Source organism: Labrus mixtus, chromosome 21, assembly GCF_963584025.1.
Source record: "Labrus mixtus chromosome 21, fLabMix1.1, whole genome shotgun sequence".
Classification (NCBI taxonomy): Eukaryota; Metazoa; Chordata; class Actinopteri; order Labriformes; family Labridae; genus Labrus; species Labrus mixtus.
The window spans coordinates 4675774-4697310 of NC_083632.1; the positions used below are offsets into that span (position 1 = coordinate 4675774).

Here is a 21537-nt window from a genome sequence, read left to right on the forward strand (position 1 = left end):
TCTCTCTCTCTCTCTCTCTGTCATGTTCTGTCAGCGCCTGTTCGTCTTTCTCCCAATTTCTCTCTTCGATCATACGCTCTTTCTCTGTTCCTCTGCGGTTGTTGCTCAGAGACAGGTTGTTATTAGCGCTTGCACTGTTTCTTTTGGGTACCTGTTTTCTGTTTTTTCTTCTTACTTTGCTCAGGCACTTATCTCCGCTTCTCACTGCTGCTTTTTTTGTGTTCCTTTTTTCTCACTTCTCCTCCTCCTCTGACCACCGATGCCATCACCTCTCTTCCTCTCTCACCTTCTCGCTGTTTTCTCTGGCAACTCTGCCCCCTCCCTCCCCTCCCACTTACACTCCTTTCCCTGCTCATAACCTCCTCCTCCTTCCCCCCCCCCCTCCCCCCCTCCTCACCCAATATCCCCCGCCTCTCTCTCCGGCACCAGGATGTCAGACGCTGCCCAGTCGGCCCCGAGGTAAAGCCAAGGCTGTCGACTTCTCACCCCACCAGGCATTTTGACAGCTCTATCTCCTCTCTCTGTGTTGTCTGTGTCGTCCTAAGTGTCGGCAGGCCAGCTTAGCTACCCAAAAAAAAAAAAAAAACCTTCTCAAACTGACAAAACAAATAACACGCAGAAGGTATTAGCACTGACAGTGATGCAGTCGGGATTTCCCTAGAGGTAGATGCTAACGTTCAAGTGGTTAATGACAGCATGCCCGGCCTCCGGCCTGTGACGTCGTATCGAGTTGTTTACTTTCCATCCCACAGATGCATGATGGGAGCCCTCAGTAACACTTTCTGCGTGGTCGTGATTTAGCAAGGGAAAAAAAAAAAAATGCATGTATTTGTAATTCCTCTGTTCCACCGCCACCACAGACTGAGGCGATAAGCCTCTGCGCTGTGCATCGTTCATCTTCCAGACGTTTCCTCACTGTCAGCTAGGCCAGTCAGCGGCATTCCTACACCCACCTCCACCTCCACCACTACCACCAGCTCAGAGGACAGCTAGCGCCTGCAGAGCTCCGTTATCTCCCTCCTGCTTGCCTTCTTTTTTTGTTAATTGTACCTGCTCCCGTGTCTCCTTGTGCAAGACCCCCCCCCCCCCTGTTCATCTCTGTGGTGTGTGTACATGTGTCAAGGACTGCTGTTGCGCAGATACAGAAAAAGACCCGACAGATTCAGCCGAGGGATTCTGTTTTTTTAGCTATGTGCAGGGATGGAGTGTCTTTTTCTTCTTTTAAACTCCTTTTAGCTTATGAAGAGTTTTTTTTTTTCCCTGCTTCTACTCCGCTTTCAATCGACCCCTGTGAGGTGACTCTTGTGTCTTTATTATGCAGTAGGTTCAAAGCGAAACTAGATGCAATGCACTGCAATCAAATAGTTGAATTAAGAGCAAAAACTGTCTGCACTGCAGTGGAAAATGTTTCATTGCGAGTGAAATAATTGTGTGATTAAAACTGCATTTTTTGCATTTTGCCAGTGAAACCTTTGTGTCTTTGTTGATGAGCCTGGGTCGCCGACATCTTGGCGACCTTTTGACCTTAAAAGTTAAAATGTTGGATTTACAATAATTGATTTTTTTTTCGCAAATTTCGATACGATTGCAGAGTGCAAACCTTTGTTCTTTTAACATATCTCCTTTCAATGCATCACAAAGAAGCAAAAGCCAACCTTCTCCCCTGAATCAGTCATCAGTACTATAAAGAAAAAAACTGTACAGCTGCACTTCTTGACGAGACAGAAAGAGAAAGACATGTCAGGGTTTCTTTTTGTTTATTCTTTGTACCCCACATACACTCTGGGGTTTTCCTGGGCCAAAACAAACACTCACTTTCTTGACAATTTGAAATCAAACTGTGCGTTTTATTCTGCACCCAAATGAACAAAGGCTCCCAGGAGGATTAAACAAAAAGCTTGTAATTAATGTCAAATCGTATTTGACCTCGGTCCGATGTCCCGCAGCGAGGTCACAGTGTTCTCGAGGTGTCAGAGCAGATTTCTGTCATCTTCTCTCTGCAGTGGATTGCCTGTCTTTTCTCCTCCATCCCCCATTATGACTGTTGTCCTCATCCCTGTTATTAATGTTGTGTGTAGTGAGACTCCCAGTCGCTCCTTCCTTCCTTCCTCCTCGTCTCCTTATTACTGTGTGTCTTTCTCACTGTGTGTTTTTTTTTTTTTTTCTTCTTCTTTCATCTGCTTCTTCCTGTGTTACACAGGTCCAGCCACATGGGCCATGGCCACCTCCAAACCCGACATCATGATCATCTTACTCAGCAAACTCATTGAGGAGGGGGACAGCTTCTACAAGGTCAGAGAACGGGAACAGGAGAAGTCTGACGCTCATAGTGTCCTAGATTATAGTAAAGAAAGGCCTTCAAATGTCAAATATTAAAGATATACTGATGTGTGAAATACAAGTCAGTCACTTTAGATGAATCAGATACAATCTTCAGGGGGAAAATACATCATTTTTTTAAAGGGAGTATGTTGATTTAGATTGTGTTAACTATCAAAACAGTTCCAGGGACTTTTTGAAGAGGAACTATCCCACTAGAATTTTTTTTGGGGGACTTTTTTCTGTTTGCATTCTCATGTTGCTCGGGGAGAACCTACTCTGAAGCAGGAGCTAAAAAGGTTCCTCTAAATGAGTTCTAGGAACTAAAATAGTTCATAGTTCCTGCGGTGTGGAATCCCTAAAAAAGGGGGCAGGGTCTAAAACTTCCTGGAACTATAAAAAAAAGAGAAAAAAGTTTCGCATGAAACAGAAGACAAACAGATTGCTGTAGAATTCCATATATCAACATGTTTCATTCAAAAACAGAAAACTATGGACGGACTTGTCTTTGATAGTGACTGATATTTAAGACAACAGAGCTGAACGTGAAAACATTCAAACACAAACACAGAGACGACCCTTAACCTCAAGCTGGCCCGTAGATCCAGGTCGTAAAAAGTGGAGATGATAAATGTCCTCAATTGTAAGAAGACTCATCAAGTTCTTTTTTTAATCATACCCAGGACATGTTGATTCTGTTTAGAGGAAAATGCTGCAGTTGTGTGAGGTGTGATGGTGTGTTTTCAGAAGGTGTAGATTAGATTTTTCTTCTCGCTGTAACAACAGGACAGAGTCCAAAACGTATTTCACAACTAAAAAGTGTCTCCTTACACATGGTTATAAGTTTGTCACAGCACCCTATTGAAGTGTAATAAGTGACAGGTGTATCTGCTGCTCTGTCCAGCTCTACTGATACTGTGAGTAGCTTTCTGTTTTGGTCGAGGAGGAGGGAGGTTAACGTGATGTCTTTGTGTTTGTCCAGCAGAAGGGGAAGGTGAAGGAGGCAGCGCAGCGTTATCAGTATGCCCTCAAAAAGTTTCCACGCGAAGGCTTCAGTGAGGATCTCAAGACGTTCAGGGAGCTCAAGGTGTCACTTTTCCTCAACCTGTCCCGATGCCGGAGGAAAATGAACGTGAGTCGGAGGAACATGATTTACTGAATTCTTTTAGATTCACTTTTTTTTCTAACTGTGAATCAGAACATAATGAGAATAAAGCTGTTGACAACATGTTCCTGATCTTCTCCTGGTGTGTCGTGCAGGACTTTGGGATGGCTGAGGAATTTGCTACAAAGGCACTAGAACTGAAACCAAAATCCTACGAGGCATATTATGCCAGGGCTCGCGCCAAGCGTAGCAGCAGGTACGGAGAAAAAACTTTATGTACAATTAAAATCTTTTTACATTTGCATTTTATTTACACACAAAAATCTATTTTAGAAACAAAGAATATGATTGTATGTGAATGTGGGGGGGAGGGGGTAGCCTAAAACCCCACCAAAGGCATTCTAAAGAGGTCATGAAGAGTAGTTTTGTAATTGATAATTCTATTAAAAAATGTCCCGTACATTTATGTGCATTTGTCCCTTAAACCAGTTTTGGACAAACATGATGTTTCCGATCTAACCGACTTTGGTTCTCCTGTTTCCAGACAATTTCCTGAAGCCTTAGAGGACCTGAATGAAGCCATGAAGCAGTGCCCCAACAACCGAGAGATCCTGCGGCTGCTGCAGCGGGTGGAGGAGGAGTGTCACCAGCTGAACCAGGAGGAGCAGCAGCAGCAGGACCTGGAGCTGGAGCCTCCCCCCTCCCCTCCTCCTACGCCTCCCCCTGAAGACGAGGAGTCCCTGTCCTTGTCCCTGTCCATGCCTCTGCCCCCTCCCCCGGAGCCCCGACTGGAGGACATGGAGCCCGTCCAGGACCTTTTCGAGGACGAGGACTACCTGGAGCAGGAGCTGGAGGCCATGTCTGTGGGTCTGCCTCCGCCCGAGGGTCACGCCAATCCTTCCAGCCTTCCCATCATCCAGAGCCCCCCGCTGTCCCCCACGCACCCCGACCAGATCTACTTAGCCGGAGGTTCTCCAATGGGACAGCCCTACGAGTATCACCCCACCTCCTCCTCCATGTCCTCCCCGACACGAGGGTCGTACCAGCCGACGTCCCCCTCCCTGTCCCCGACGCACCAGAACTCCCACTACCGCCACAGCCCGCCTCACACCTCCCCCGTGCACCAGCAGTCCTACGGCTACAGCTCGCCTCCACTGGGCTCCGGGGGTCAGGGGATGGATCACCAGAGCCCGCCGCCTTCACCTTTACGCCGGGCCGCCCAGTACAGAGCCAGTCCGCCGCTGGAGAGCGTCTGTCTGTACAGGTCCCAGTCGGGGTCTCCCGTTCGCTACCAGACCGAGCAGCACCCGGGTCGACCCAAGTCCCCGCTCTCCAAGATGAGCAGCCAGCGCTCGTTCCAGCTCAGCTCGCAGCCCTCCCTGTCCTCGCAGCACCACCAGGCCCAGGGCCTCCGTCTGCAGCCGTCGATAGCCCAGATCGTCCGCACAAACCAGCCCAGTAACGTGATGGGGAACAGCATGTACGGGGGCCAGATGGGACACTCCATGGGCGGTCGTTACCAAGGGGGGTCGGTGGACGTGGAGAGCCGTTTGGTGTACCAGCCTTCCCTGGACGGACGGTCCATGCCCCAGGTCCAGGCCAGCCTCAGCTCTGGGGCCCTCTGTCAGCACGGCGGCCGAGGAGGGGTTATGGAGTCGGGCCTGTTGAAGGACGAGCTACCCCAGCGCCCCTCCTCTGCCTACCGCGCCAGCAGCGGGGGCCCGGGGGGCATCCGTTACAGCCAGACCCCTCAGATCAGCCGAAGCCAGTCGGCCGCCTACTACCCGGTGTCTGAACACGTGCTAGAACGCGCCAACGCCATGCCCCCCTGCCAGCTGGGCTCTCCCGAGATGCCCCATATGGTACGGCGTCCCGTCAGTGCCAACACCACCGAGATGAAGCAGCACGTGCCCACCCCCCGCCCCCTCATCCACTCTCAGAGCGTCGGCCTGCGATTCTCCCCCTCCAGCAACAACATCTCCACCGGATCCACCACAAATTTGGCGCCGGGCTTCAGGCCGCCCTCGTCCATCCAGCAGATGGAGATCCCCCTGCAGGCCACGTACGAGCACTCCTGTGACGACATGTCCCCCATCTCGCCCTCCCAGGGCGGCGGGGGGCTGTATCAGGGTGAGACTACCCGCTCTAGAAACACGCCCTTTATGGGCATCATAGACAAGACAGCACGGGCTCAGCAGTACCTGCACCAGCCCTCACGGTCCAGACCCATGACGTCCATGGACTCCGCCATCAGTCCCACCTCCCCCGGCCAGCTGGTCCACCAAGGCTCCACCTACAGCCCCCCCGCCTCGCTGGGCAACATCGCCTACTACAACAAGACAAACAACGCCCAAAACGGACACCTGTTGGAAGAGGACTACTACATCCAGACTCAGCCCCCGTCGCTGGGCAAGCTGGCCAACGGTCGCGGCGGCGGCGGCGGAGGAGGCGGAGGGGACATCCTGGAGCGGGTCAGCCAGGTGCCCACCTACCCGGACGTGAAAGTGGCGAGGACTCTGCCCGTGGCGCAGGCCTACCAGGACAACATGTACCGCCAGCTCTCGCGGGACTCCCGGACCCAAGGCCCCACCTCCCCCATCAAACCAAAGAGACCATTTGTGGAGTCGAATGTGTGATTGCCGGTCTGTGATTGGTCGGCTGGAGATGGATGTTGTTACGAGTGAGGGGGGGGGGGGGAGGAAAAAAAATATTTAGCTCAACCGGTGTGAATGTGACGCGGACAAACTCATCTCAAAGAACTCACGAGAGACGGATCCAGCGAGAGAGAGAGAGAGAGAGAGAGAGAGAAACCACACAGCCGGCTCACACGCTTTAGGGTTCAAGATGTTCTATGAAAACATAAATAAAGATTATTTCATTATCATATTCTGCACACACGGCGGAGAACAGGAGGGTCCTAAGTTCTAAGAATCAAAGACCAGTGCACTTCCGAAAATGTTGCGAGGCACAACGTTCCCCCACACAGGTGGGACGCGACGAGGTGAGACTGTGAGAGTGAAAGTAGGAATCATCAGACTCTACTCGTGGACTCCGTATCCATCCTCTGTTCTTTCAAAGTGTGCTCTTAACCAAGGTTGCTTGTAGGCTCTATTCTATGTAATACAATACTATATGTTCAATACTGTACATGGCTCAGAAAATACAAACGGCTCAACAACTCAGTACTTAGAGAAAATGACAATATTTATAATTAAGTTATATATTGTACATAGAAATGAAACAAGACATAGTTTGCGTTTTGAGTTGTATTCTGTTAACCCCGCCTTTGTGTCACGCGGACGTGGCGAGCGGATCAGGGTGAGGAATGAGGGACATCGACCAACTTTGAATGATAGAATTACCTCTGTTGTGTCAGAATAAATCCCATTTTGTTCGTCTTTTAATGCAAAAAAAAAAAAAACGACCGCTTTCAATGCTGCAATAGATCCTAAATGTTCTGGTTACACACTGCATTGAGTTTTCATTTTATTTTTTGATTCATCTCATCTCTCAAAGTACAGCAAATCACGAGCGGTATCATTTCCCACAGTCCCAGCGGTGTCGTCTTCAAATCTTCCGTTTTGTCCAACGATTACTTTAAAAACTACAAAAAAAAGTATTCGGTCAAACAGTTATTTAAAGAAGAGGAGAGCAGCTCATCCTCACATAGGAGAGGTGAAAACAAGATAATCTTTGAATTTAAAGCCTGAAAAATGACAAATATCATTTCCCATGATCCTTTGTCTCTTCATCAATCGATCCAAATTCGCATTAAATCAAATTAAATACGCACAGATAGAAAATGAACCTTTACCCAGACGATCAAAATGTGACCTTCTGGGTATAATCTAGCTTCAAATACTTGTGTAAGAAAAGAGAAACTATTGCACACAGTAGCTGCATCTGTTTTTACATCCCATAGGTTTAAAAAGCATTTTAAAAACGAGCCTCTTCATGAGGATTCAACGACGTGTGTGCTTCTTTTTGTCCTAACTTTACTGTTTCACAGATCTCGTTCTGTTTAATCACGTTAAAGGCTGCTAACTCAAATCGTTTCAGGCGAATTAGAGACAAATAACCGTCTGTTATTGATCAACTTTCAGTACTTACTTATCCATCTGGTCATATGAGAAGTCAAAGTATCAATGGCTTCCTATGAGGACCGACAAAACGATGTAAAATGTCCTAATTATAATGATGTAATGAGTCCTCACGCTGGTCCAATGAGAACAAATCCTGTGGTAGGTGATTTGATCAGGTGTCACATGAGACTCAAAGTTCGCCTTTGTCCCTCCTCCGTCCTCAGAGAGAGAGTCGAGCGATCAGAGACGGGTTAACATGGGTAATGCTCAGCGATGAAAAGCAAGCAAATGCATACACCACCACTGTTACACACATCCCCCCCCCTCCCCCCTCCCCCCTTTTTCTCCTGCATTATTTTATGTCCTTTCTTTTTTTTTACCCACAATGCTTTGTTTTCTCTCCACCACTTCTGCACTAAAAATGCCTGTTAAGTTCTTAACTAAGGGTGCACTTTATGTAATTTTTGACTTACTTTTGTTGTGACGATTGTTGAAGTCGGTGGGTGTGTGTGATCAGTCGGACTATCATGAGACACTTCTTGTTGTATGATTTTACAAAGCAGTGATGAATGACGCTATGAAGAGCAAACGGTACGTTTTTAAACCGGTGAAGATGTATAGACTTTCTAGCACAAGTTGTACATACTGACTCAGACACTCCTCTCAGTCCAGCTCGGGTTCAATACGTCATATTTAAATATTCTGCATCGTAAAAAAAAAAAAAGAAGATATCCCTATAGATGTACTTTAACTCTAAATGAACCGGTCTAAGTCACTGGTGTTGCGCACATGTTCAAATAAAGTCAAATCTACTGCAAAAAAAAAGAAATGGAAACTGCGGTTTCAAACTCCATATTTGGAGTTTGGTGATAGAGAGAGTGGAATAATAAGAATATTCAAGTTATTTGTATATGTGGGGAAAGTTATGGACCATTTGTCTGTAACGTTTTCTTTTGATTTCTCTCTTCATGACTATCTAAAGAGGGTTTGTTCCTCCTGCTCCCAGAGAGATGCCCCGATATCTTTACAGAAATGAAGGTATAAAAGTGTATCATACTTAATTTAAACAAGAGGGTGTATGGTTTTCAAGCTGTGTGTGTATATTAGTTTGCTGTAAATAGTCTGATGCATGTTCTCTTCTTTCCATGGAGCTCCAGCAGAAACATGTATAGCAGTGTTCTGGCTCTGTGGTGTGTGAAGAAAAAGCGATCGGGACACTGCTGGCCCTGAACGATATCTCCCCCCCCCCCCCCCCCCCCCCCCCCCCTCCTCATTTTCCCCCCCCACCCCCTCACAAAACCTCACCAGGCAAAAAAGCGAGCGGTTTTTCCTTTTTTGATTTGATTTTAAACGTGTTTGCTTGCTGAGCAGAGTTCTCTTGTCTGTAAATGTGAGCTTTGAGATCGCTGTGATAAAAAGTTTAATTAAAAACAATAAAAAAGAATGTGTTTTTATCTCATGATAACTGATTGTAATCTGTACAGTCAAACATATGTATTGGAAAAAAAGAACATATTTATAAATGGTTACAACTGAAACACGCCCCGCATGTCCGTCATTTATTTTCAAGATTATTCTCAACTTCTTATTTTTTTTTTAACATTTCTTAGATTTTAATCCACAAAACATGAAACACCTTCAGCACAATATGATGCAATCCAATACAGCTCAGAAAAAAAAGCAACATTTGTGAATTTTTAATGTTTTAATTGGAGGTTTTGTTGATTGTTTTTTATTTTATTTTATTGTTTAGAGTTAAAGTCATTTCCAATCAAAGTTCATCTGTTGACCTTCTTAACCCGAGTCTTGACGCCAGTTTGACCACAAGGTGGGGCTGTTTTCTGGGTCAAGATTTTAAATTATACAGAACATAAAAAAGATGCTTATGTTCAGGTTTTGTTTTGTTTTTAAACTTTTAAAATCGGCCAACGTTTCCGCCACAAATCGTGTTTACAGGTGTGACAAAACAAATTAAAAATGAAGTCATGGAGTATGGACGCTGAAATTGTGGCCTCGAGTGACATCACTTGAGTCAGGTGGGTTTGGAATGATTGCTGACAGCTTCTCTTTTTGAGGCTAGCAGCTCAGCGCTACGTTAGGGCGCGGTCACACTGGCCATCTGTACCGTGCCGTACTCAAGCACGATTGGCCCCCCCGCTGCGCCATTCCCACGCTGGCCGGCACGGGCCGCGGTCACACTACACAGGACTATCTGTGCTTAAGCACGATTACCTCTTGTACATAACATCGTAATACAACGCATTCATGAATTGAATTGAGAGAGAACCTCTACAAGCACACGAGGTCGTCAAACTTTGACCCTGGTCGTTAACACGTTTTAAGACTGTACAGATTGAAAGTATCAAAAAGTATTTAAGCTGTCTGGAGAACTGGTGGCCTAGTGGTAAGTGTGCGTGCCCCATGTATGGAGGCCATAGTCCTCCAGGCGGGCAGCCCAGGTTCAAATCCAACCTGTGGCTCCTTTCCCAACTCTCTCTCTCTCTCCACCAATAATGACTCTATCCACTGCCCTGTCTCTAAATAAAGGCATAAAAAGCCAAATAATAAAACTTTTTTTTTAAGTAGCTGAGCTTTCAAAAACATCAGATCTTCAGTCATTTCTTAACCCAAAGCTGCTGCAAGCGAAAGACGGCGAGCACTGTCTCAACTGCACAAATACATTTTACAGTACCCAAACGTATTTGCACCATAAAACCAAAAGAATCCATAATCCATACTTGGGGCTTAGGACTCTACTTAGAAATCTACTAAACAAACAGTTGAGGTTTTATTGCGTTGTGGGAAATGTAGGCCCAAGATCTCAGCCAAACAGAAGAACACATGAAGCAACACGGTGACTCAAGACGTCTGAAGCCGTCGACCACGAGGACAACAGTGTTACAGGAGTGCAACGCTGAACGAGTCCACTTGACCTTCTGGTGTCAAGTAGACAAAAACAAAGACAGGCACGTAAACATTTAACTGTGAAAGAAAAACAAGTTCTGATCACTATTAACCGCTCTTATATCCTCACACCACAGTGACGTAGGTCTTTTTTTTGTAATCCTTTAAAATTGTACAAATGATCAAGACAAGGAAAAATATTTACTACACAATCTCTCTCAGGCAACATTGGAAAGCACATGTATCATGTTTCATATTTTATGATGCACAAAACTTTAAAACCTCCAGAAAACTCCTCAAAGTCATAAAGTCATAAAAATACTGCAGTGTTTAGAACGCCTTAACTTTTATAGTGTATATATTTACTGCACATATGCAGCAGGCAAACAGCTGATACTTTCAAGACACGCTCAGAACGCTATTGCTAATTTATCTGTAAATAGACATGTGGAGTGTTAACACAGACGCTGAGGAATGGGCTGTTGTTCTTCTCATCCTAGTCTTTCTTTCTGTGAGTGAGAAGGTAAACGACGCCCGGGACGAGCACCATGACAACCTGAGGCACGATGACAAATTTGACAAAGAACAAGCCGTAGAAGAGGCCCTGTGGCTGGACGGGGAGCGGGAGCCGATGGACGTGGTACAGACCCATGGAGGAAACGGCAAGCGATAAAGCCCGCGGAGCCCAGGGCAGGGAAAACCCGCCGGGCCTCCAGTACTGAGCCATCCCCAAACCCAGAAGAGCCCCGCAGTCTCGTGTCAGAGAGGAGAAGGGCGCTGTGTCCAGACGGATCCACTTGGCATGGCTGCACCATTTCTTCGCCAAAGCAATAGACCTGAGGAACGGACAGAGAGCGCCCCCCCCCCCAAAAAAAAACATTTAAAATAGACTTTTCAGGGCTTCTTAAGCAGATACTCATCGATACACACATAGAAACATTCTCTTACCAGGAGAGGTTGATCCCCAGGTGCTGCAGTCCAGCATGCAGCATCACAGTGCAGAGCAGCAGACCGGTGCTTAAGCTGAAGAAGAACAGCAGGGGGCGCCCTTCTGGGACTCTGCGGCCAAGAATGATTCCAAGAATGAAACCTGGAAAAAAAAAAAAATCGGTTTCAAATTTCTTCTCAAAATATCCTGCAGGTTCCTGATTAAACTACAAAAGATGAATTTCCCCATGATATTATGAGGCGTAATAAATGCTCATCTTGACCTGCAGGAGGTTTTTTTTCCATTCTGTTTATTCTGTTTGTAATAAGCTTGAAGGCTCTTGTCATAATGAAGCTACATGTAAACGTATTTGTAGATATTATTTTTAAAAAGCAGCCGATACTGTTCATTTTTTATTTCTTTTATTTTCAAGATATGTAGCCTACGTGTAAAGATAAAGTCCACTTTGATTGTGTGTGTGAAGATGTGTAGCTGTACCTGCACTGTTTATCACCTTTCTTAACTATCACATATTTATGGTTTTAGTAATTCACTTGTATGGAATTTAATGATTATTTAACCGACATGTTTTACCGACGGATGAATGTATTTTGTTATTTTTTTGCTACTGCATCAGAGCTCTGTGAAGTCCAAGACAAATTCCCCACTGGGACAATAAAGTTCATCTTAATCTTAATTAAATAACCAAAGGACAGATAAAGCATTAAAAAAAAAAAAAATGAACGCAGATTAATCACACTCTGAAGTCATACGTCGCTGATCACTCAACTTTCCGCAGCTGTTTTGTAAAAAAAAAAAAAAAAAGAAAAAATCATGCCACGTTTTTTTGTGTCCACCTGAAAAAACATGACCACTGTGATCTGGATATTCTGCCCTTGTGCTCGACCCCTCCCTTACCTGCCACATCAAAAACTTGATGTATACTGAGACAGGGTTTAAACACAGTGACCATACTGAATGTTTCAGCTTGTGCTTGAAGCTGTTCTCAGACCTGTAATGGAGCCCGCGACGACCTGATGAGGGAAATGAGCGAGGATGAAGATCCTGGAGAGTCCAACTGCCACCAGCATCAGCACATAGAGCAGGTAAGGAACAGCTGATAGCACCACACTGTAGACACAAAGACAGAGAGAGAGAGAGAAAGAGATGAGGTATACTTGCTTTGGTATTTTCTATTCTCTTTATCTCTACATTTCAAAATGCAAAAGCAGCATTTTTTGTTCATTTCACACGAGAGTACCTGTGAGTACGGGAATAAAGGAACGACCCCAGCGAGGACACCACGACCCACCAGACTGCTGCCGTCACCATGGCGTGACCCGACGGACTTCCTGAGACACAGACGCCTTCTTTAGAGCTCTGACTCTGCAGTGAGTCGTGTGTTTCTGTCTATGAGTGAAACATGTTGGGGTTTTTTTTCTGTGAAGAATTCTCACCTGGGCCGGTCTCACAGGTGGAGGAAAACTGCTGAACTTGTGGTGGCTTGTCGACATAAAGACCTGATTCGCCTATCCACCAGAACGGCCTTTCTCCAAACAGCATCCTGGGAAAATTTAGAGTCACAACACATACGGTAAAATACAACAATGTTCATTTCTGTCACCTGCTGTACCAGAGTGTGGAACATCATTACTAATGTTGTGTTTGTCCCATCATGTCATATGTATTTCCTGACTATTGCATCAATCCCTGCACAAACTTGCATTTTATTCTCTACACCTATCCATTAAAAATCCCAATATATAAAATCTCATACTGCTAGATATCTAAAATTCACAACCAATAATTCCACACTTTTACATTATTTTACTTTCACTCTGACAAACTTAATAGTGCCTCTCTCTCTCTCTCTCTCTCTCCTGTTCAACACATGTCTGCTTCTGCTCGAGGTTTTTCCACTGTGACTTTGCTAAATGTTGCAAAGTGCTGTTCTTATGGTAGATGCATGTAGGGTCTGTAAATAATAACTAAGAGTACGGTCTTACGGTTTTAAAGTGTCTTCAGATGACATATGTTATAGATGGCACTATAAAAATAAAACATTTTTTATCGATTGATTGAGGACATCATTTTCACTTTCCTAACTTCTTAGCTTTTGCTCATCAATCAGCAACCTTGTGTCCATTTAAGTCCCAGTTTCTGAAGGTTTATAGGATTGGATATGTCTCTCTATAGTCCTGTTATTAAAACCTGTGAATTTCCAGCAGCAACTGATTGTTTTAATCACTGATACACATGTAAGGAACAGCTGTATTGTGATGTATGCGCAGATAATTTGATGGATATTATTTAATAAACATGTTAATTCGTTGGGGTTCCAGGACGCATCTGTACCAAATATATATTTGTGATAGTTATTCACAATATGATGACGTGATAAATAAATAGTTCAGAATTTTCCTGAACACTATTTTGACTTTCATTTAAGGTTTCATGAAATAAAAACGACAAAAGCACCTCGTAAAAACGACTTTGTACAGAAAATTAAAAGGTTCCGCTGTCAAATGTTTCCACACGGACATGATTTCACGTGCTACCCGAAAGCTGCGACGTCAACAGAATGAAATATAATTTAAATTTCAAGGTTGAATTTGGGTTTCAAATGAAAAAAATAACTCGAGTCCTTGTATCACCCTGGCGTTTATGTATTTAATAACAACAGCTAATGAGAGCTAACAGAAAAATAAAATATATTTTTAAAAAACCCTTTTTTTTTTTTCTTACCATTTAAACACCAAGTTGAGCCACTCTGTTATAGCTGCTACCCAGATCACTGACACTCCAGCTCGTTTGCTGATAAAATATGTGAAGGGAAAGACGAGCAGAAACGCTGCTTTTGGATCTCCTAGATGTGTGACAAGTAGCCATAAATCTGTTTGACTTATCGTCCTTTGCTGGAGACTTTCAGCGATCCAGATGCCTTGAGTATGAATAACCTCCATCGCTGCGTCCTCTCCTAACCATAGACTGTAAAATAATAAAACTCCTAACCCATGTAAAATTAACTGTAGAGGAAAAAATAATTCAAAATGCAGTGCTGATTATTTTGTACTTCAAACAGGAAGTGCTGCATCTGAGTGAACAGTGACGTCATGCGTCCAGTAGGTGGAGAACGTTCGACCACAAGAAAAGAAAAAAACTACAACGTTCTTCTTCTTTTTCTTCCGTTGATTAAATTACTTTAATATTAATATTAATAATAATAATAATAATATTTAATATTATATTATAATATAATATTATCTTATCATTTTACATTAATATTATATATGTAATAGTATTTTTACAATCATGATTATGAAATGTGAAGTGAGATTTAATAGCTGGCAAATAAAATTAATCGAATTAGAATTAGTGACCATAACTTGACGTGCTTTCTTTTTATATAAACTTTATTAATTAACAAAAAAAATACTTACCTAAAAAGAAAATATCTTCTTGAATGTTCAATTTAACCATCGTTATGGCAACTGAACGAAAATTATACTGTTATAATCCTTTACATTGCCTTCAAAACGTCAAAACCCATAAAAATGTCTACCATTTGTCCTTTTAATCTTATATAATGTTGAACTTCTATCCGAAATATTTTAGTGTACATACATTGCAAAATCAAGTGACACATGATTCTTCTTTAAATCCACAGAAGTCACAAAAATATTCCATGGCTGTGTCCGAAATCACTCCCTATCCACTATATAGTGCACTATATAGTCCACTGCATTAAACTCACTATATAGTGAATAGGGAGTAGGGAATGAGTGAGTGATTTCGGACACAGCCCATATCAATTTGAAATCTTTAATGGGGTTTTTCTGGGTAAATGTTAAGCAAAATTGGAAGGAAACCTCTTTAACTTCATAAACTTTACATCATTTATCACCAACCAACCAGACTATAATTTTAAATAATTTCTTCATAAAGATTAACTGGTAAGAAATAATTAATTTTGAACTGTCTCTTTGTTGACATATTTAGAAATATTTATACAAAATCTTGTAGAGGATAATAATACAACAGCAAAATACAAATTACACAGGAACAAGCTAAGTCAAACAAAGTTAAGACTAGGGGGGATTGTACATAAAATACATAAAATATTTTTTTTTCCCAAGGCAGGACTCACAAACTATACATATATGTAAAACTATATACACAGGGGCATCAAAAAAAGTAAAAGTAAAAGTTAAAAAAAAGCATTGTTGTACCAACCAACCAGACTATAATGTTAAATAATTTCTTCATAAAAATTAACTGGTAAGAAATAATAATTTTTAACTGTCTCTTTTTTGACATATTTAGAACAACAAATATTTATACAAAATCTTGTAGAGGATAATAATACAACAGCAAAATACAAATTACACAGGAACAAGCTAAGTCATTTATTTGTTATTTTTTATGTTATTATTTGTTATTTATTAGCTATTTGTTATTTGTTATTTATTTATTAGTCAAGCTAAGTCAGTTATTCTATACCTGTCACCTGCAAATTAATTGTATATTGTATACTATATCGTATTATTTAATTGTATTTCTTATTTGAATATTTGGCTTTAGTATTTGTATATTTGTATATTTTCTGATATTAGGCATCTACAGGCTTGCTCCAACAATATTGCATTGTACTTGTACAGTGACAATAAACATATCTTATCTTATCAAACAAAGTTAAGACTAGGGGGGGTACATAAAATACATAAAATATTTTTTTTTTTTTCCCCAAGACAAAGACAATTACAAGACAAGACTCACAAACTATACATCTATGTAAAACTATATACACAGGGGCATAAAAAAAAAAGCATTGTTGTACCAACCAACCAGACTATAATGTTAAATAATTTCTTCATAAAGAGTAACTGGTAACAAATAATAATTTTTAACTGTCTCTTTTTTGACATATTTAGAACAACAAATATTTATACAAACTCTTGTAGAGGATAATAATACAACAGCAAAATACAAATTACACAGGAACAAGCCAAAGTCAAACAAAGTTAAGACTAGGGGGGATTGTACATAAAATACATTTAAAAAAATGTTTTTCCCAAGACAAGACTCACAAACTATACATCTATGTAAAACTATATACATAGTGGCATCAAAAAATAACTAAAACTAAAAAAAAACAGACTATAATGTTAAATAATTTCTTCATAAAGATTAACTGGTAAGAAATAATACATTTTTAACTGTCTCTTTGTTGACATAGAACAAGCTAAGTCAAACAAAGTTAAGACTAGGGGGGATTGTACATAAAATACATAAAATACGTAAAATATATTACAACACAAGACTCAAACTATACATCTATGTAAAACTATATACATAGTGGCATCAAAAAAAAACTAAAACTAAAAAAAAGAAAAGCATTGTTGTAGACTGAATGACCACAACGCGACGTAGATCGACACGCCCAGGCTTCGTCTCTTCACGTCATCGCGTCGTTTTACGTAAGGCAGGCGCTCCGGTTTCCTGGCGGAGAAGATGGCGGCTCCTGGACCGGGGGAGTATTTCAGCGTCGGGAGCCATGTCTCTTGCCTCACCTGCTTGGGCCAACGTCTACAAGGAGAAGTGGTCGCGTTTGACTACCAGTCCAAGATGTTAACTCTGAGTATCCTTTGTTTTGTTTCGAGTTGTGGGCGCTTTTGCTGGCCTTGCCCCGGCTGCAAGGGCCTGTAAGGGTAACCGAGAATATGTCAAATAGTGATCCGCGCAGGCGTAATTGGTGGGGAGCAGACTTACACATCTTTGTCCGTTTTAAATGTTTTCTCCTGCTCGATTGCCTTCCCAGCCACCTCTTATCTGGTAAAAGCCGTGATGCTGTTGCCGGGTAATTTCATATCCACTAGGAGGTTGCATGTGTTTTGAATCCACTCATTGTATTGCCAGCCCCTCAACATGGATCACTATCTGGCAGCGGATCCTGGTTAAGGCATCATGGCTGTGTGCTCTCAACAGGCACAAACGGGGGGTTGCTACTTTAGCAGGCTAACTGACACTCGGCTCGTCTCTCACACCGGCTCGCCGCGGATTTTTCCACGCACATGGTTCGTGACGCCCGTCAGTCGGTGATGCTAACGGGTTACATTTAAAAACCGATTAATGAATGGATACCGAGCCCCCCCCCGCCCCCCCCCCCCCGTTTTCCACCGCTACATGCTCGGCTAACATGCTAACTTTCGGTCAACCCCACACCGCCGCTGTTACGCCGAGAATTGCATCCCTGCCGAAAAAATGCACCCACTTCTCCTGGACAAATTTAAAAAATATGCCAAACACAATTTCTACACTACCGATTATCACGTCCATAATTAAATAATAAAAACTACAATACAGCCGGATTTTCCATCCACACTTAAATTTTATTTTACCGGTGTTTGCCGGTTATATTTAACGGAAGGCTAATTCAAATGCGTCTTCTGCTGAATCTACAGAACAATAAAGGCACTTTTATTAAGTATTCACTTCAAATACTTTCTTAGTCATCACAGATAAATCGTTTTAAAACACTTCCGCGAGGTGCGTGCAATTTTTTTTTGAAAGGGATGCATTTCTCAGCGTAACACCGCCGCTGTTAGCTCAATTAACGGTATTAGCATTCCCAAGCTTATCAACTAGGATTTTTTTTTTATTATTTATTTTTTTAAATACTATTTCACACCCAATTCTGTTCACGTTGTAATTCTCGGGTGTTTAAGAGGTGAACTATGCCACAATCCTGTTTAATTTCAGTGGGGATTGAGTTTCGTTTTTACGTTAGCTGGCTGGTGTAACATGTCGACACCCATTCGTGGCTTGGACGTGCGAGTGTGTGCAAAATGAATATTAATAAGGCGTAGTGCTGGATAACCCCATGCTTTATTTTATTTTTTTTTTTTTTTACTTATGCTTGAAAATGCATTCAACGTCAAATCTGCAGAGCTGTGCAGGTAAAGCAGAATGAATGAAGTTAACACAATGAGGAGGTTTTGACAGATGGGCCTCCTCTGGTTTGTACCATCCAGTATAACGAGTATAACCGTGAAGTCGAGCCTTCAGCCTGCCACACAATGCTTTCATTTTCCAGGGTTAACAAGTAGTCTCAGCTCTGAATTATATGAAGAGTGAATAATATGCAACTTCCATTTGAGCTCTCTTATGGCATAGGTCAAATTTTAAGGTCATATTGCGTGCTGTCAGTGGTCAAAGCCTGTCCCAGCTTTTACATCAAAAGGCCAGAAATCTTCCATCACATGCATAACTGATGCCATTAACTATGTATGTACATCTATTTTATATCTATATAGATGTGTATTTATTAATTAAATTTGTCTAAAGTGGGTTAAAAAGCTGTTGTGCACCTGATTCACCCTGATTAACTTTGTTTGTTTTACTATTAGGGCAGGTGGGGTCAATGCCTCGAGGCCCTACGCTGTCAGGGTCTCTGAAAACCACACATTTACAGACATAAGTTGCAGTTTTTTTTTTTTTAGCTCCGAATATTCATCCTGAGAAAATAAGATATGACCTTGTGTGACTGCAAACCAATGTGTTAAAGATTAAGATTCCACGGTGGGATTTGTTGTATAAATTGAGCACGTGACAAAATAAGTCGTATTACATTTAATTGCATAGCGCGTGTGCTGTATTTGATTTATTTATCAAGTCATTCAAAATTACAGTTTACACATGTTCTCCTGCTCTATAAGCTGCACATCATTTTACAACATTTCTACCAAGTCTTCATTCATTCATCCATGATTACTATAGATGGCAGCACTGCGTTCATGGCTGCATCCTGTAACTGGCACCACCCTTCACTGTCAGTGTAATTCAGCCAGTGTTCTCTGTATCATAAGGTCCTCTGTTTAGTGTCCTCTGATGGCGTCCGGGTTCATCTGGGGTCACATTTCAACAAGTTGGTGTTGTTTTCTCACAAAGTTTTTTTGCACCTTGACTCAAGTCCTTTCCCAGAATGTGCTTCCTCCAGCGGTAAGCCAAACCTCAGCGACGTCATCCTGATCAACCTAGCCTATGTTTCTGATGTGGACATAATTAATGACCGCACTGAGACTCCACCCCCACTAGCATCACTGAATGTTAGCAAGGTAAGTCCGTCCACTTTGTCTTTGTCCTTTCCCATGTTTTTCCACATGTAGGCCTCTATTAACTATTAACTTGTGTTGATTTAGTTTCCTTCTGTTATTACTATCTCGTAGTAAATACAAGATGAAGTCATGTGAGAATACCGGACTTTCTGAGTTGACAGGTCTCAGTACATAAATAAAAAAAACAGCCACACTAGATTCTGCTACAGTGAGGCTGTGAAAAAGTGCACGTGTTGTACTATATGTCTATCAAGTGTGGACAAATTAAAGGTGTGTGTTTGGGAGTATTTAAAATCATCCAGGCCGTTCTTTTAGCCACATCGACTCAGTCTGTAATTAAAGGCTTTCGGGGGTGCAGCCCCTGACTTTGGACACATAAGAAAATAAAAGGTTGGATCTATTATGTCTTAAAACGGTCTATATCTGCTCACAAGTCACACCTGGAGAATTACTAGTGACCCCCCTCAGAGCATCTTTTATACTGTAAGAGCTGCATAACCCTCTACACCAGGGGTACAGTGATCACAAAACTCATAGTTTGGATCAGAACATGGATTCAAGTCCTAGATTGAACTATTTCATCGGATAAGCAAAATAGAATAAAATAAATGAATGTTGGGGTACCGAGCCTGACCCTTGGATCCGCCCCCCAGACTTAAATCATCATTTCTAACACAAAAATGTGTCTTTGAACAGCAAATTTGATCCAAGTACCTTTTTTTTTTTTAATGTATAGAGCTGTGACAGTCTTATTTATCTTTGCACGAGCTGCACCTGCAGCGTGTGTGAGACAAAAAAGAAAACGGGTAGCGTGCGTTTAGGGACTGTATCTTCAAGTTTTCTATCAAACATAGTTCTCTATGATAAAGATGTGTTTAAGATTAGAGCTATAGACTACAGTAGTCTAATCTGTGTGGTGGCATTTACGTATGCAAATAACATTTTAGAGACGTCACTTTCTATGGCAAAACATAGTGAGTGAGATTTGTTTAGCCGTTGACTAAAACACAAAGGAACCAATGCTGAAACTGTCCAAACCTCTTCTATTTAAAAATAAGCTGTTTAGAATTCAAGCCTCTCCAAACAAATGACGCTTGATAAAGAATGCCTTTTGTTCTCTTCGTCTCTTTTTACAGCTTGCCAATCGAGCGAGGACAGAAAAGGAAGACAAGCTGTCCCAAGCCTATGCAATCAGTGCCGGGGTTTCTGTGGAGGGCCAACAGCTATTCCAGACTATTCACAAAACGTAAGAACTGTATACTAATGTACGGTGGAGCAGGGCTGAGGACGTCGTGTCTGGACGCCCTGCTTGGTGATAAACATTGAGGATCTAAAGAACCAGATCCTACTGGTCAGAAAATGTTTAGCACTGAGTAGATGGTAAAGAAGATGCTGATAGTTATTAACGCCATCTGTTATTGACGTCCTTAGCCAATCCAAAAACATCAGAAGATTTCATTTTCAGGAGACCCGATCCAAAAGAACCCGAGAGAAGTCCGTGTTCAAAGTATTCTCTATAATTTATATAAAAGGCAGACAAACACCAACGGCAGCAGTGCGACGCTCCAATAGTGAACAAGTAGCTGCAGTTAGAACGAGCACACATGTCTGCCCGCCTTGATGCGCACATTTTATTCCTGCAGTGATAATTATGCGTCATGACATTTGAAGCTGGTAAAGAGTCCTGCAGCTAAAGAGCAAGACTCTACTTCATTAGACTGAAACTAATGTGAACTTTGGCTCGCTCTCGGTGGCTAGGAACCCCCAGGGCTCGTCATGTTAGCCCAGGGCAAAAACAAAATAAGAAATGCAGAAGAGAACTTGTAGACAGAACTTAAAAAAAAAAAGAAAAAACAGCAATTCAGTCAAAACATGCGACTGATCCAAGAATTTAAAAAAAGCCAGGATGGAAGGGAGGACAGAGAAAATGGTTGTGATCAAAGTCTCGACATGACTTTGCTCATATTTGACATCAACAGCCGTGCTAGTTGTGATGCCGATGTTCCTCCTCTGATAGTTGTTCTGCCACTTTTTTGCTTAGAATCCTAAAGACAAACACTCAGTCCAGACAGTTCTACTCTTTCT

At 42.3% G+C, this 21537-nt stretch overlaps 3 protein-coding genes across 18 annotated transcripts in view; 2 read left to right on the forward strand and 1 right to left on the reverse strand.

Annotated features, from left to right (window-relative positions):
• Positions 1-6110, forward strand: part of tanc2b (tetratricopeptide repeat, ankyrin repeat and coiled-coil containing 2b) — a 173048-nt gene extending 166938 nt beyond the window's left edge. For 9 of the 16 annotated variants that reach the window (XM_061028725.1, XM_061028730.1, XM_061028734.1 and 6 more), the window contains 5 exons: positions 430-459; positions 2201-2292; positions 3302-3451; positions 3580-3680; positions 3969-6110. In XM_061028725.1, coding sequence (XP_060884708.1) covers positions 430-459; positions 2201-2292; positions 3302-3451; positions 3580-3680; positions 3969-6060 — 2465 coding nt within the window. In that variant the 3' untranslated portion in view covers positions 6061-6110. The remainder of the gene's footprint in view (positions 1-429; positions 460-2200; positions 2293-3301; positions 3452-3579; positions 3681-3968) is intronic. The other 7 variants (XM_061028726.1, XM_061028731.1, XM_061028741.1 and 4 more) reach the window with 3 other exon arrangements.
• Positions 6111-10281: 4171 nt separating this feature from the next.
• On the reverse strand, positions 10282-14431 carry g6pc3 (glucose-6-phosphatase catalytic subunit 3). The gene is made up of 6 exons (XM_061028743.1): positions 14084-14431; positions 12796-12902; positions 12600-12690; positions 12351-12469; positions 11359-11500; positions 10282-11246 (listed from the first exon to the last, which is right to left on the reverse strand). Exons 1-6 carry the CDS (start codon positions 14299-14301, stop codon positions 10907-10909), a joined length of 1017 nt encoding a protein of 338 aa, XP_060884726.1. The 5' UTR covers positions 14302-14431; the 3' UTR covers positions 10282-10906.
• Positions 14432-16819: 2388 nt separating this feature from the next.
• Positions 16820-21537, forward strand: part of lsm12b (LSM12 homolog b) — a 7973-nt gene continuing 3255 nt past the window's right edge. Inside the window, exons 1-3 of the mRNA XM_061028312.1 lie at positions 16820-16976; positions 19319-19452; positions 20589-20698. Coding sequence (XP_060884295.1) covers positions 16850-16976; positions 19319-19452; positions 20589-20698 — 371 coding nt within the window. The 5' untranslated portion in view covers positions 16820-16849. The remainder of the gene's footprint in view (positions 16977-19318; positions 19453-20588; positions 20699-21537) is intronic.

Coding starts and splice junctions, on each gene's coding strand:
- g6pc3 (XM_061028743.1), bottom strand. CDS start 14,301: ATGGAGGTTATTCATACTCAAGGCATCTGGATCGCTGAAAGTCTCCAG. Junction 11,501..12,350: donor CGTCGCGGGCTCCATTACAG/GTCTGAGAACAG, acceptor TTTTTTTTCCAG/GTTTCATTCTTGGAATCATT. Junction 11,247..11,358: donor CTGGGGATCAACCTCTCCTG/GTAAGAGAATGT, acceptor TCCGTTCCTCAG/GTCTATTGCTTTGGCGAAGA.